This window comes from Coregonus lavaretus, assembly GCF_964263955.1.
Source record: "Coregonus lavaretus genome assembly, chromosome: 7".
In the NCBI taxonomy this organism is placed as follows: Eukaryota; Metazoa; Chordata; class Actinopteri; order Salmoniformes; family Salmonidae; genus Coregonus; species Coregonus lavaretus.
Genome location: NC_139994.1, coordinates 53,025,651 through 53,040,436, shown reverse-complemented (window position 1 = coordinate 53,040,436; position 14,786 = coordinate 53,025,651). Strand labels below are relative to the sequence as shown.

Genomic DNA, 14,786 nt, shown 5'->3' with positions numbered 1-14,786 from the left:
CACCATCAGAAAAGCTTGTAGGATCAAATGACAGGTGAGTGGCAATTGCTGCAGGGACTCAGCCAGGCCGTTACCACCTGACCTGCCTGCACATGGCTCTCTTTCGTGACCAAAAGACGTCATTACATTACATGCACTGGCTGATCTGCTCTGAGTGTAAAATCTGAAACCAATCTCAAGTGTTTAGGAGGGATTTATTTTGGGTAGGATATCTATCTTGAATCTGTTTAATTACTACATGTGCGTAATGACGCGTGCGTAAACCCTTTGTGACCTGTATAGTAGCCTATCATATATTGCTTTTTTATGTTCTAAATGGATGGTGTTTTATCAGAAATCGATGTGAAGAGTTAACAAACTCAAGACAGATAAAACAATACTTTTTCATTTCGGACGTCATAATGCAATGGGCGTGATAGAGTCTCCCCATGACAGGCATTACATGTGTGTTGCTGTTACTATTAAAATAAACTTACATCAGACAACTCTCATAAAATAATCTGAATAAATATGTTTCAGCATAGTCATATAGAATAGAATGTAATAATTATAATGGTTTATTTTTTCTCTTCTCTGTTGGTTTATTTGTGTAGGTTGTTTTATTTATCGATCTATGCTATGTGTGAGCCTCTGTCCTTGCCTTAGCTGGCAAGCTGGGTTCCAAAAATCTGTCACCATTCCAATGCGACGCGTCTTCGTATGGCGAGCAGAGAGCGAAGCAGAGGAGAGAGATATTTAGAGCGAGACAGATTTCTTTCTCCACTGCCGAAGAGGATAATGCAGCAATGAATAAATAAATAACGACCTAGTAAAACTCTTTGACAGTATGACAAGATCTCCTCTGACTTCTTCTGCTAAAGACACGACACAGCCTGACGCAGGCATGTAATATCTGTCTCAAATCACGTTAAAGCGAGCTGTATAAATAATGCGGGCGTGAGTAATATATACTGTAAACGAAGGGAGAAATCAGGGAGGATAGCGGAGGGCCAGTGGTAAGCGGCTCACCACTACGAGCCTGTCGTCTGTGCCAGACCAAAGGCGGTGAGAGCGGACCGAGACAGCAATATGTCGAACCGAAAACATCGGGACAACCAAGAGATATGCGCCCGCAAGGTCCGGGAGTTGGCCCAGGCTGGAGTAAACAAACACTGCTTCGAGTGCAGTCAACCCGGGGTGACTTACATTGATATCACCGTGGGCTGCTTCGTATGCACGTCGTGCTCTGGAATGCTGTAAGTATGGATAGCTTTTTCTATAACATGCATATTGCGCATAGGCTATTAGGCTACATATGCCTACAATTATAATAAAACTACAAAACTAAGCCCATTTCATGCCAACCTGGACTCAGGGGTAGACGTAACATAGTAAATGTAAATCCGGGACTCTCCAATTAGTATGGAATGTATTCATTTGTGGATATCCATTATCCATTTCGTATGATAGGTTACGAATTGCAATTCATACAATATGTTACGAATTGCAATTCGTACAATATGTTACCAAATTGCAAAACAAATGATATGGCTAGATGGCTAACGCTAATGTTAACTAGGCTGCTAACGTTAGCTAGGCTAGCTAGGCTAGGGTTTAGGGCAGGTTTTCCCAAACTCGGTGCATGTTTTGGTTTTTTCCCTAGCACTACACAGATTATTCAAATAATCAACTAATCATCAAGCTGTGTAGTGTTAGGGCAAAAACCAAAACATGCACTCCTTGGAGGACCGAGTTTGGGAAATGCTGGATTAGGAGTTAAGGTTAGGGTTAGGAGTTTAAGGTTAGGGTTAGGAGTTAAGGTTAGGGTTAGGAGTTAAGGTTAGGGTTAGGAGTTAAGGGTAGGGTTAGGAGTTAAGTTAAAGGGTTAGGAGTTAGGGATAGGGATAGTGGAAGGGTTAGCTAACATGTTAAGTAGTTACAAATTAGCTAAAAAGTAGTAAGTAGTTGCAAAGCTGCTAATTAGATAAAATGCTAAAGTTGGCCGTGATGAGATTTCAACACGCAACCTTTGGGTTGCTAGAAGTTCCCTGTATACGCCCACCCATCCACCACTCGACCAATCACCCTACTTAATTTTTTTCCTTAAGTAACCTTCTGTCTTATGTAACCATACCAAACGTAACATAATTTGAGTGTCACCGGGGGCGCACTGACTGCCCTCCAGGACATCTACAGCACCCGGTGTCACAGGAAGGCCAAGAAGATCATCAAGGACCTCAGCCATCCGAGCCACGGCCTGTTCACTCCGCTACCATTTAGAATGCGGAGATAGTACAGGTGCATCAAATCTGGGACTGAGACTGAAAAACAGCTTCTATCTCCAGGCCATCAGACTATTAAACAGTCACCACTTGCCGGCCCAGTACCCTGCCCTGAACTTTAGTCACTGTTACTAGCCGGCTCAACCCTGCACCTTAGAGACTGTTGCCCTATGTACATAGTAATTTACCACTGGTCACTTTAATAATGTTTACACACTGTTTTATCCGGACATTGCTCATTCTAATATTTATATATCTCTTAATATCTTTCTTTAGATTTTTTGGATTTGGTTGTATTGTTTTATATTGTCAGGTATTACTGCACTGTTGGAGCTAGGAACATAAGCATTTCGCTACACCCGCGATAACATCTGCTAAATATGTGTATGCGACCAATTAAATTTGATTTGATTACTATGTTACGTCAAGTCTATGAGACCAGGCTGTGCATGCAGATAATGATTAACCAGTATGTTGCATCTGCAGATTATATTTTAGGATGCTGCTGTTACATTTGAGTATTGACAAGAAACTGAAACTGTGACGCGCCCTGTATTAATCTATGTGGTGTCTCTTCCTCCCCTTGGTGTCCTATGCTACAGTTAATCAGACTACTTTATCATTTTCAGGCATGCCCGTAGTCGTGCTCGTGTTACGTTTCATTTCGGCATTGCACCAGGTTTGGCATTCTCTTCAGGCTCATGTATTGTATTCTGCATGCAGACCATAGCTCAGGTCCCCAACAGATTATAGGCTGTGGCTGTGGGACATTTCGCAAGGTTTCACTAATTCGCAGTGGTGAGATTTCAGCATAGGTTTAGAGTCTTGCACATGCTGTCTCACTCCAAAGAACAGCCTGTCATGATTACAGAAGAATAGCCTAAAGATACCATTTGCACAGTGAATGAACACAATATTATGTCCTGTTGTGTAAGCCTTCTCTACACTGGATACATTTGCACTATGACCATTTTCACTGTAACAATCTATTTTAACTTTTTCTCACAGTCACCTGTCATTGCATCCATTTTTTGAACAATTTAAATACCCTCTACTGCCCTTTCCTCTTTTAAATGCAGTATCACAAGTGTTCATCTTTAGTGATTTATGTTGTTATGAATGTGGAGTGCCCCCTTTCACATATCTTACATATCTCTTTTATCGGTTTCTCTTTTTCCAATCTCTCTCTTCTCTCAGGAGAGGACTCAACCCTCCCCACAGAGTCAAGTCTATCTCCATGACAACCTTCTCCCAACAGGAAGTGGAGTTTCTGCAAAACCATGGCAATGAGGTGAGTGACAGGCAGGCTGCCTCCATTATCGACAGAGTCAGGTGGGCTTGTGGGCGGGACTTAACAGTATTACACCTATATTTCACCCACCTCATTTCAATTCTGGGCATAATGCTCAATGCTCAGCTGGATACTTCAATATTTCAACAGCAGGAAAAGGTGAACAAAACACAATTGTGACGCATACTTGGACTCAGTATTAAATATATACATGTTTCATGTCCCAGGATGAATAGAGCAAGAATAGATTATATAGGTATTATAAATAGATATCATAAATGATAAATGTACATTATTGAGCCGAGGCCACCAGGAGAGGGATTGAGGCCACATGAGATAGATTCATCCATCTCTGTCTAAGGAATCATTTTTTTTATGTGAACTAGACTATATAAGGTCCAGATAAAATCTCATCCATCTTTATGAGATAGAAGAGGATGCTTTATGCTTCCCTGTCTTTTACCAGTCAGACCAATAGAGTGTAGCACTGTTTGGTGGTTACAGGCTGTTTCTGGAGGAATGTAGGTGCTCTGCCCATTTTGTGCAGTGAATCAGATCGAACATCGCAGTTACTGTACACCCAAACCACCTCATCACTGTGTGTGTGTGTGTGTGTGAGAGAGAGAATGTGTGTGTGTGTGTGAGCTGAGAGAGTGTCTGCAGTGAAAGGGATCAAACTTTACAGTTGCACACAATGATACCATTTAGTTAGAAACTAGTCTGTGCGTGCGTGCGTGCATGAGTGTCTGATTCATTGCACTGATGCAGATATCAGGTAGAAAAGTCTGGGTAGTCAGATTTGGTTAGATCAATGTTTTGATGTTGGTGATTCATAATTAGTCAGTGAGCTACAGTAGTGTCGATCAGAGCAAGTGACTCTAGCATGTTAACTAATGTGTCAGTAGGCAGAGGTGTCTACTGTTCAGTTTCTACATCATTATTTTGGTGTGTGTGTGTGTGTGTGTGTGTGTGTGTACATGTTTAACTATACTTGTGGGGACCAGCAGTCCACACAAGAATAGTAAACTAACACAATTTGGCCAATCGGGAACATTTTGTTGGTCCCCACAAGGTCAAACGCTAATGCTAGGGGGTTTAGGGTTAAGGTTAGAATTAGGTTTAGGGTTAGGGTTAGGAGCTAGGATTAGGTTTAGGGTTAACGTTAGGTTTTCGGGTTAAGCTTAGGGTTGGGTTTAGGGTTAGGGGTTAGGGTAAATAGGATTTTGAATGGGACTGAATTGTGTGTCCCAACAAGGTTAGTTGTACAAGACTGTGTGTGTGTGTGTGCGTCCACGTGTGTGTGTATGTGGTGTCTATTGTTGATGTTCTGCATCATTATTTGTGTGTTTGTGTGTGCACCCGTACGTGCGTCTGCGGCTCTGCACATGTGTGTACGTGTGTGTGTATGTGTGTAGGTGGGGAGGAGGACTTGGCTGTGTGTCTTTGAGCCAAAGACAGATGGATGCTTCGATACAAGGGACTCCCAGAAACTCAAGGAGTTCCTCCAGGACAAATACGAGAAAAAGAAATGGTGAGGAAATCAATAAAGATATCATCATATCTCCATAAAGATATCTACAGTGCTGCTTGAAAGTATGTGAACCCTACGTCGCTGTGGAGGAATTTTGGCCCACTCTTCCATGCAGAACTGCTTTAACTCAGTGACGTGTGGGTTTTCAAGCATGAACTGCTCGTTTCAAGTCCTGCCACAACATCTCAATTGGGATTAGGTCTGGACTTTGACTAGGCCATTCCAAAACTTCCAATTTGTTGCTTTTTAGCTATTTTCATGTAAACTTGATTGTGTGTTTTGGATCATTGTCTTGCTGCATGACCTAGCTGCGATTTGAAACGAACGGTTCATGCTTGAAAACCCACACGTCACTGAGTTAAAACAGTTCTGCATGGAAGAGTGGGCCAAAATTCCTCCACAGCGACGTGAGAGACTGATCAACAACTACAGGAAGCATTTGGTTGGAGTCATTGCAGCTAAAGGTGGCACAACCAGTTATTGAGTGTAAGGGGGCAATTACTTTTTCACACAGGGGAATTGGGTGTTGCATAACTTTGTTTATGAAATAAATGAAATAAATATGTAATTGTTGTGTTATTTGTTCACTTATGTTCCCTTTATCTAATATTAGGTTTTGGTTGAAGATCTGATAACATTCAGTATCACAAATATGAAAAGTAGAGAAAATTAGAAAGGGGGCAAATACTTTTTCATAGCACTGTACTTCGAACTCATCCGAACACATCCGATCAAAGTTGTACACATTGAGTTGAATATGTTGAATGTCCACTCAAATTATTTTGTAGCACAATGCATTTACTTACAGTGGGAAAATTATTTTTTCGTTCTTAGTTTAGTTTAGTCTCATTGAGATAAAATCTCTTCTTCAAATGTACTCACAGCAACATTGAACTATTCTTCAGGCATTTTTCGAAGAACAAGTGCCGGAGGGAGGTGGAGGGACCCTGGAGCCCGCCGGGGGTGCAGGCTTTACCCTCCTCTCACGGCCCCCCGCCCGCCCAGGCCCCATCCCACACCATGCTCCCCTCGGCCAGACGCACACTGGTGAGATACATAACTCCTCCAATAGATGAGAGAGGCAGAGGTGTATTTCATGTATATAAAGCTTTATTAAATTAAATTGAAAGGGAAAGTGAAGAGGGAGGGAGGGGGGGAGGGAGGGGGAGAGAGAGAGCAAGTGGAGAGAGAGTGAGAGAGAGAGAAAGAGGAGAGAGAGAGAGAAAAAGAAGTGGAGGGAGTGGTGTTACTGTGGAGAAGCGTAATAGAGTTAGAGATAGGTGAATACTGCACCAGAATACTGAATACTGTACCAGAATACTGAATACTGTACCAATAGAGATCCAATGACACAGAGAGACAGAGGCGGATGACCAAAGAAATAACCCACTCCAGGTCATCTTCACATCAAAAATAAAGGGGTGAATAATAGATGAAGGGTTAAATGAGGATAACGTAACACAGAGGAAAAATACACCCACCCACTGTGTGGTCCCCCCCCCCCCGTCTCCCCTCTCCTCCAGTCCCAGTCCCAGCTCTCGTCAAGAGTCCCCGCTATCTCCCCTGCGGACATGAAGGCGGAAGTGTTTACCGCCCGTGCTCCCTCACGCTCCCAGAGCTTTAGAGACCCCCCTATGAAAGGTAGAACTGTTCACCTTCTTTTTTGATACTATGAATAATGGAACCTGAGGCAACATGATTTGACCCTGTTGTTTCTTTCTCTTTCCACCTCTCTATCGTTATATCTGTTCCTCACTCTTTCTCTCTCTGTCCTTCTCTCTACTGTTCTCTCCCACTCTCTCTCTGTCTGTCTCCCTCTCTCTCTCGCTCTCGCTCTGTCTGTCGCTCTCTCTCTCTCTCTCTCTCTGTCTGTCGCTCTCTCTCTCTCAGAGTCTCTACTGAGAGGTATAGAGAGACAACGTCCAGGCTCTCTGTCTTCAGCGATGGGACCCCAGAGCCACGCCCCCTCCTTTCCTGCACTCCCTCGACCCTCAGGTAAAGACCACACCCTCTACCTACATATCTCTCATTTTCTCTCTCTCTACTTTTACCTCCTTAGCCAGTAGCACTTTCAATAAGAACTTCACTCTAGGTACTTCCTGTACTCTTCTGCTATTACTTCTGATTAGTCAATTTCTCCCTTCAGTCCCCGATCGGAGAGAGAGAGAGAGAGAGAGAGAGAGAGAGAGAGAGAGAGAGAGAGAGAGAGAGAGAGAGAGAGAGAGAGAGAGAGAGAGAGAGAGAGAGAGAGAGAGAGAGAGAGAGAGAGAGAGAGAGAGAGAGAGAGAGAGAGAGAGAGAGAGAGAGAGAGAGATTTTTAGAGAGTGGACAATGCTCCTTTCAACAGGGGCCCAATGGTATTTCACAGCTCAGAAGTATGCTATGATTCTGTCTAGGAACACATTCAACTCCTGCTGGCTGCTAATACATGTAGCATGCTAAACGTTTGTGCAGCCCATGCATGTTTTTCCTGACCATGTGACTTGACCAGGCAATAGCCTCACCAGACCAAGATGGCAAATATAGCCTCAATAATCCATTGAGGCTATTGCCTGGTCAAGTCACATGGTCAGGAAAAACATGCATGGGCTGCGTCTGAAATAGCACCCTATTACCTATGTATTGCACTACTTTGCGGGCCTTGGTCAAATGCAGTGCACTATATAGGGAATAGGGTGCCATCTCGGACACACCCCCAGCCTTCCTTATCTCGGCCATCTTTGTTTGGTCTTCTCAGGTCGTATAGTGTCCTCCTCGGGGGGCTTAGCCCCCTTCAGGGCCTTCCCTAAGTCTCTGAGTGTGGATTTTGGAGGGCTCAGCCAGCAGCACAGTCACAGTGCCCTCAGCATCACCCCCCCAGCCCCAGCCCCCGGCCCAAACACACACACAAACCACCAAGACCGCTACGCTGCCCTGTCCCAACTAAACAGTGTCTTCTCTGACATGTCGCCTGGACCAGGACCTACAGGTAAGGGTAGAAGGAGTGTGTGGGGGGTGGGAGAGGGTGGGTGTGTGTGTACACATTTTACTATACTTGTGAGTACCAGAAGTCCTCACAAGAATAGTACACCAACAAACATTTGGAGAAGTGAGGACATTTTGCTGGTCCTCACTAAACAAAAAAGTATATTTTAGGCTTAGGGTTAGGTTTAGGGGTTAGGAGTTAGGGTTGGGTTTAGGGGTTAGGGAAAATAGGATTTTGAATTGGAATCAATTGTTGGTCCCCAAAAAGTCCTCACAAGTATAGTAAGACATAGCTTTGTGTGAGTGTGTGTGTGTGAGAGAGAGAGAGGTTATTGTCAGCTACAATGCATAATGCCCTTACTCTAAATGCCAAGGTTTTACCAAGTGAATTATCCCCATTGTGTTTTCTGCTCTCAATACTACACCGTTGGGTTGTTACAGAACAACCGAGGAAATATGTTCCAGTTTTGATTTAGCAATGCTACTAACTGCTAACTTAACTAATGATAACATAAATGTGCTGGAACAATGCCTTAGGCATGTTTGAACATATAGCATTGTTTTATTCCCATGATTCAATACTTACTATCTCTCACCCAGGCAATCATATACTGTAGGTTGATTTATGTGTAGTTTCTTTTGATTCATATAGCCTTGAACTATAAGCATGTTTTTTACCCTGAGCACAGTCAATACAGTTACACCTTGACCAATCACACACTGAGAGTGGAAAATGTGCACCCTATGTCAAATCAAATCAAATCAATTACACTTGATCTCTCAAATCAGCCCCCAGCTGAGCCCTCTGCTTATAGACGGGTTGGCTGACAACGTTACGAAAATTATGCACATGCATTGATGAGGCAGAAGGCCGTATGGTGTTATGATTCTGAGCGGTCTGATAGCTAGCAACAATGACAAGAAGCATCCATGTGGGGAATCATAGGTGGCTTGTTTCAGCTCGTTGTAGCTTTTTATTGATACCATGTCTTGTTTTGAGGTGTTTTGACTCATGTCATGCCTTTGCTAATATGGCGAAAAATTCAAAAGGCACTCGCACATCTGAGCTATCTTTGTTGCAGGTGCATTGTAACAGTTGAATAATCACTGCTCTTTAATAAGCTTTACGTATCGGCCTCAAGGCCTTCGTCAGAGCTTCCTTTCTATGCTAATATGGCAAAAATTCGCTAGCCAGTTAACCAACAACTGTAATGATGTAGTTGAGGGATAACAAGTGCTCATTGTGCAAATGTATTTATGTTTTCAATAAACATTTGGAGACAAAATATAGTTTACATGTTGTCAACAATCTAAGCCAACCCTGTCTGTTTTGCCCCATAGTTGCGCACGTGTCGGTTTTGTTTAGCCTAAACAACCAACCCGTCTATGGTCTGTCTATTTATTTGAATGTGTGTTTTCAGCACCCCCCGGTGGACTACCCCAGTATAGCACCCTATTTGGGAACCGCCTGTCCTCCAGTTCCACTCCTGCCAGGTAATGAATGCAATGTCAAGCAAATACACTTAACATTCCTATTTAATGCATCGAAGAAGTGTCGACTGTGTTAAAGTGCACCAGTCCCGGTACAAATACATTGTTTTAATTGCTCAGGATATCTGCATGCCCTTGGTTTACTAATTCATGACAGTCTCACACCATAGCTGGAGGCAACTGCAATATTAAATGGACTTGTTTTTGTTAATGTTCATGAATGTAATAATATATAGTTGGTCCTTCCTTCCTTCCTCTCTTCTTTTCCTTCTTTCTTCAGCTCTCCAGGTGTGGATGCCGTGTCGGGATCCCAAACATTTGCAAGTAGGCAGTGTTACAAAAATATTAATCAATCATGCAGGTGTATATATTTCATTAAAGACTTTGAAAGGCTTGAACATATCCATTAACTATTGTCTCTATCTCTGTCTCTGTCGCTCTCGCTCTCCTTGTCTCGCTCTCTTCCTCTTTCTCTCTGTCTCCTACCTCCATGTCTCAGACTTCCCCAACCCGTTCAGCTCCAGTTCCAGCTCTCAGCAGCAGCAGCCTGCCCTATCCCCCAGTAACCCCTTCAACAGCTCCACCTCAGGAGGTAAGCTGCCAGCAGAGCACTGCTTATTCAGCCTGGGGGAAAGGTCAAGAATGTCCAGTAACACTTTACATGAAGGTACCCCTTAAGGGGTAAACTGTATATAAGTAGTTTATAGACAGTCTTCATTAGTTAATAGTGTATGTACAGTATCAGTCAAAAGTTTGGACACACCTACTCATTCAAGGGTTTTTCTTAATTTTTACTATTTTCTACATTGTAGAATAATAGGGAAGACATCAACACTATTAAATAACACATATGAAGTCATGTAGTAACCAAAAAAGTGATAAACAAATCATAATATATGTTATATTTGAGATTCTTCAAATAGCCACCCTTTGCCTTGATGACAGCTTTGCACACACTTGGCATTCTCTCAACCAGCTTCACCTGGAATGCTTTTCCAACAGTCTTGAAGGTGTTCCCACATATGCTGAGCACTTGTTGGCTGCCGTCCGACTCATCCCAAACCATCTCAATTGGGTTGAGGTCGGGGGATTGTGGAGGCCAGGTCATCTGATGCAGCACTCCATCACTCTCCTTCTTGGTAAAATAGCCCTTACACAGCCTGGAGGTGTGTTGGGTCATCGCTCCTGAGTGGCGCAGTGGTCTAAGGCACTGCATCGCAGTGCTAACTGTGCCACTAGAGATCCTGGTTCGAATCAAGGCTCTGTCGCAGCCGGCCGCGACCGGGAGACTCATGGGCGGCGCACAATTGGCCCAGCGTCGTCCAGGGTAGGGGAGGGAATGGCCGGCAGGGATGTAGCTCTGTTGATAGAGCATGGCGTTTGCAACGCCAGGGTTGTGGGTTCGATTTCCATGGGGGGCCAGTATAAAAAAATAAATAAAAAAAAGGTATTCACTAACTGTAAGTCGCTCTGGATAAGAGCGTCTGCTAAATGACAAAAATGTAAATGTAATTGTCCTGTTGAAAAACAAATGATAGTCCCACTAAGCCCAAACCAGATGGGAAGACGTATTGATGCAGAATGCTGTGGTAGCCATGCTGGTAAAATGTGCCTTGAATTTTAAAGAAATCACAGACAGTGTCACCAGCAAAGCACCCCCACACCATAACACCTCTTCCTCCATGCTTTACGGTGGAACTACACATGCGGAGATCATCCGTTCACCCACACCGCGTCTCACAAAACACGGCGGTTGGAACCAGAAATCTCCAATTTGGACTCCAGACCAAAGGACACATTTCCACCGGTCTAATGTCCATTGCACGTGTTTCTTGGCCCAAGCATATCTCTTCTTCTTATTGGTGTCCTTTAGTAGTGGTTTCTTTGCTGCAATTCAACCATGAAGGCCTGATTCACACAGTCCCCTCTGAACATGAACAGTTGATGTTGAGATGTGTCTGTGACTTGAACTCTGTGAATCATTTATTTGGGCTGCAATTTCTGAGGCTGGTAACTCTAATGAACATATCCTCTGTAGCAGAGGTAACTCTGGGTCTTCCATTCCTGTGGTGGTCCTCATGAGAGCCAGTTTCATCATAGTGCTTGATGGTTTTTGCGACTGCACTTGGAAGAAACATTCAAAGTTCTTGAAATGTTCCGTATTGACTGACCTTCATGTCTTAAAGTAATGATGGACTGTCGTTTCTCTTTGCTTATTTGAGCTGTTCTTGCCATAATATGGACTTAGTCTTTTACCAAATAGGGCTATCTTCTGTATACCACCCCTACCTTGTCACAACACAACTGATTGGCTCAAACGCATTAAGAAGGAAATAAATTCCACAAATTAACTTTTAAGAAGGCACAGCTGTTAATTGAAATGCATTCCAGGTGACTACCTCATGAAGCTGGTTGAGAGAATGCCAAGAGTGTGCAAAGCTGTCATCAAGGCAAAGGGTGGCTATTTGAAGAATCTCAAATATAAAATATATTTTGATTTGTTTAACACTTTTTTGGTTACTACATGTTTCCATATGTGTTATTTCATAGTTTCGATGTCTTCACTATTATTATACAATGTAAAAAATAGTAAAAATAAAGAAAAACCCTTGAATGAGTAGGTTTGTCCAAACTTTTGACTGGTAGTGTAGTTTAGAAATCATTAACAAACAGTTATAATGGAGAATTGGGGCCCATGGATTCTTGGTTTATTGGAGGACACAAGATAATTCAATTTACTGTGTGTGACTTAACACCCTTATGTTGTGTTTCCCTATGCAGGTGACTCCAGTGGGTTCGTCAGCTCTCCAACCTCAGTGTTCCTCCCGTCCACCACCTTCCCAACTCCCGCTACCCAGAATGCATTTCCACACACGCATGCCAACAACCAGGAAGCCAACGGCAAGTAGAAGTGGACTATAATTCTATTCTCATTCTAATTGTCATGCAATTCTATTCTCGTCAAAATAATTTGGAGAATTGTCTCCAACCGCACAGGACAAGAGCACGCAAAAATAGCATTTTCCATTTTGTGTTCTATATATACAAATTACAGTACATGCTTTGCCAAGAAACACAACAGTTAGTCACTGGAGTGCTGCATGGATGTGTTCTTTGGCTGGGCTGCAGCAGCATGCCATGTCATCTGTTATGTATGGGATTTGGCCTGTGATCAAAATGAACTCCGTCTCCTCAAACCCTAAGGAGGCGCCAACATCACAGCTAATGATGATCACAGCATATTTTCCCATGCTTACATAATACCAACTCAGCCCCCAAATATAGAGTTAGAACCCATGAAATTTGAATGAGTGAAATTTCTATGGTCTGAGGGGCGTTGTCTATTCTAGTAATTATATTTCTAGGTTAGAACCCCCTTTCATGTTGGATGCTGGATGTTGTCAATGTGTTTGAATGTGGTTCTATGTTTGTCAGACTAGTATTGAATGTATTAATATTTGGTCCTAATGTATCTCTGATTTTGGGGTGTTGTTGGATTTGTAGGTTTTGCCTCTTTCCCTGCACCGGACTCTCAACCCAAAGTTCCTCGTCCAATGTCAGTGAACCCATTCACTGTGAGTACCATACCACACTATAGCAACACTACCATGAGCATTGAGTGTACTTCAATAGATTTGCACAGAGTTTGTTGGGGATTTGGACCGCTAGCTGCTTAATTGTTATGCTAATGCTTAATTCAAAAGTTATTGGAGGGCATTTTTGGTGCAGTAGATGTACAGCAGGAACTCTCCCTCACCCTCTCTCTTTCCATCTCTCCCTCAACCACTCCCTCCCTGTCTCTTTCCATCTCTCCCTCCCTCCCTCTCTCTCTCTCTCTCTCTCTCTCTTTCCATCTCTCCCTCCCTCTCTCAGGGGAATGTTTACCCGGGTAGAGGAACGTCGCGAAACCCTTTCATCTGATACCGGCGCCCCCGGCTACCCCCCGATTACCCACCCCACCCCTGGGCACATGAAGACCAGTGAACTATTTCCATGCCTCTAGAGTATTTTGACCTTCAGAGAGAGAGGGGAAACGTTCATGCAGGCTCCTCTCCCCTCTATGTGTGTGTGTGTGGAGTCTCTGTACAGTAATGTTAATCCGTTAAAATAATGTGTACAAGTGCGTGTCTGTGTGTGTTTTGAGTGTGTGTGTGTGTGTCTGTGAGTGACCATATATCAAAGGTGTTTGTGTGACATTAAAATCCACCTCAGGGCTCTGTGGGTGTCATCACCAAGACACACACACACACACTTCGCTGTTTCTCCCATGTCCCGCGTCTGTGCAAAAATAGTCCCATTCGTAAAACAGTACACCAAATCATCACATTCTGCTTGCTTTTTGGAGACACCTCTGAAAACTGCCTTCAAAAACTCCCCAAAACTAGCCAGTCCAGTCAGTTGGTCAGTGTGTATCAAGTTACAGAATTGAGAGATATCCCTCTTCAAGGCTATGAGAGCTGAACAAGATGACAAGAGCAAAAAATTATGACGAGCAAGCATTTTTTTCTCCTTAGTGATGGTTATGGCAGCCTTAACACAACATCCTCCTAATGCATGTAGATAAGACATTACAGACAAGCCTGTCTTTTCCCTCCATGTGCTGTGTGTGTATGTGGAAAACACGTTTGTATTGTTTTATATGTCAGTTGTTTTTGTCTGTGTAAATCATTTGTGTTTCAGTCTCAGGCTGCATGCGCTTGGAGGTCTACAAGAGGAGATACTACTGAATGTAAAAGCTATTTTCAAAACAAAAACGGTGTTATTTCTCCCTGTAGTGGACCAAATGTTTCTTGTTCTTTTGGGTGAAAATATGGAGGTGAAATTGATCTCTTTCTTTTGTTTGCAAGAGTTCTATTGAGAAAGTATTTATAATGATAATTGTCCATGTTCATACATTTAAATAATATCTGTTGCTTCTTTAAACAGTGTCTAGTGTGTGTGTGTCTGAGGGAAAATCTTTCATAATACATCATTTGTAACAAACATAATTGGGATCATCAAATATTTACCCAAGTAATCGATTGCTTCCTTTGGCTTTCAGTCAATTATGGGTAGCCTATTTTAAAACGTCCCTAGTAACAACTTGAAATAGGTCAATTCAACCACCAGGCGGCGTATGTTGCATAGTTTTCTAGCCTTGTCCATGATGTGGCATATACACTGAGTGTACAAAACATTAAGAACACCTGCTCCATGACATGGACTGACCAGGTGAAAGCTTTGATACCTTATTGATGTCACTTGCTAA

General features: G+C 43.0%; 1 protein-coding gene across 2 annotated transcripts; it reads left to right on the top strand.

Annotated features, from left to right (window-relative positions):
- The first annotated feature begins 720 nt into the window (after positions 1 to 720).
- LOC311131797 (arf-GAP domain and FG repeat-containing protein 2-like) lies at positions 721 to 14,515 on the top strand. 2 transcript variants are annotated; one of them, XM_084164926.1, is made up of 13 exons: positions 721 to 1,235; positions 3,459 to 3,552; positions 4,968 to 5,083; positions 5,989 to 6,130; positions 6,607 to 6,724; positions 6,974 to 7,078; positions 7,821 to 8,051; positions 9,469 to 9,541; positions 9,819 to 9,862; positions 10,038 to 10,130; positions 12,320 to 12,439; positions 13,043 to 13,113; positions 13,412 to 14,515. In XM_084164926.1, the coding sequence occupies exons 1-13, from the start codon at positions 1,069 to 1,071 to the stop codon at positions 13,457 to 13,459; spliced, it is 1,422 nt and encodes a 473-aa protein (XP_084021052.1). In that variant the 5' UTR covers positions 721 to 1,068; the 3' UTR covers positions 13,460 to 14,515. The 2 variants fall into 2 exon arrangements, with proteins under 2 accessions (XP_084021052.1, XP_084021053.1); XM_084164927.1 differs by lacking the exon at positions 7,821 to 8,051 and having other exon boundaries at positions 989 to 1,235; positions 13,412 to 14,458.
- Positions 14,516 to 14,786: the final 271 nt, after the last annotated feature.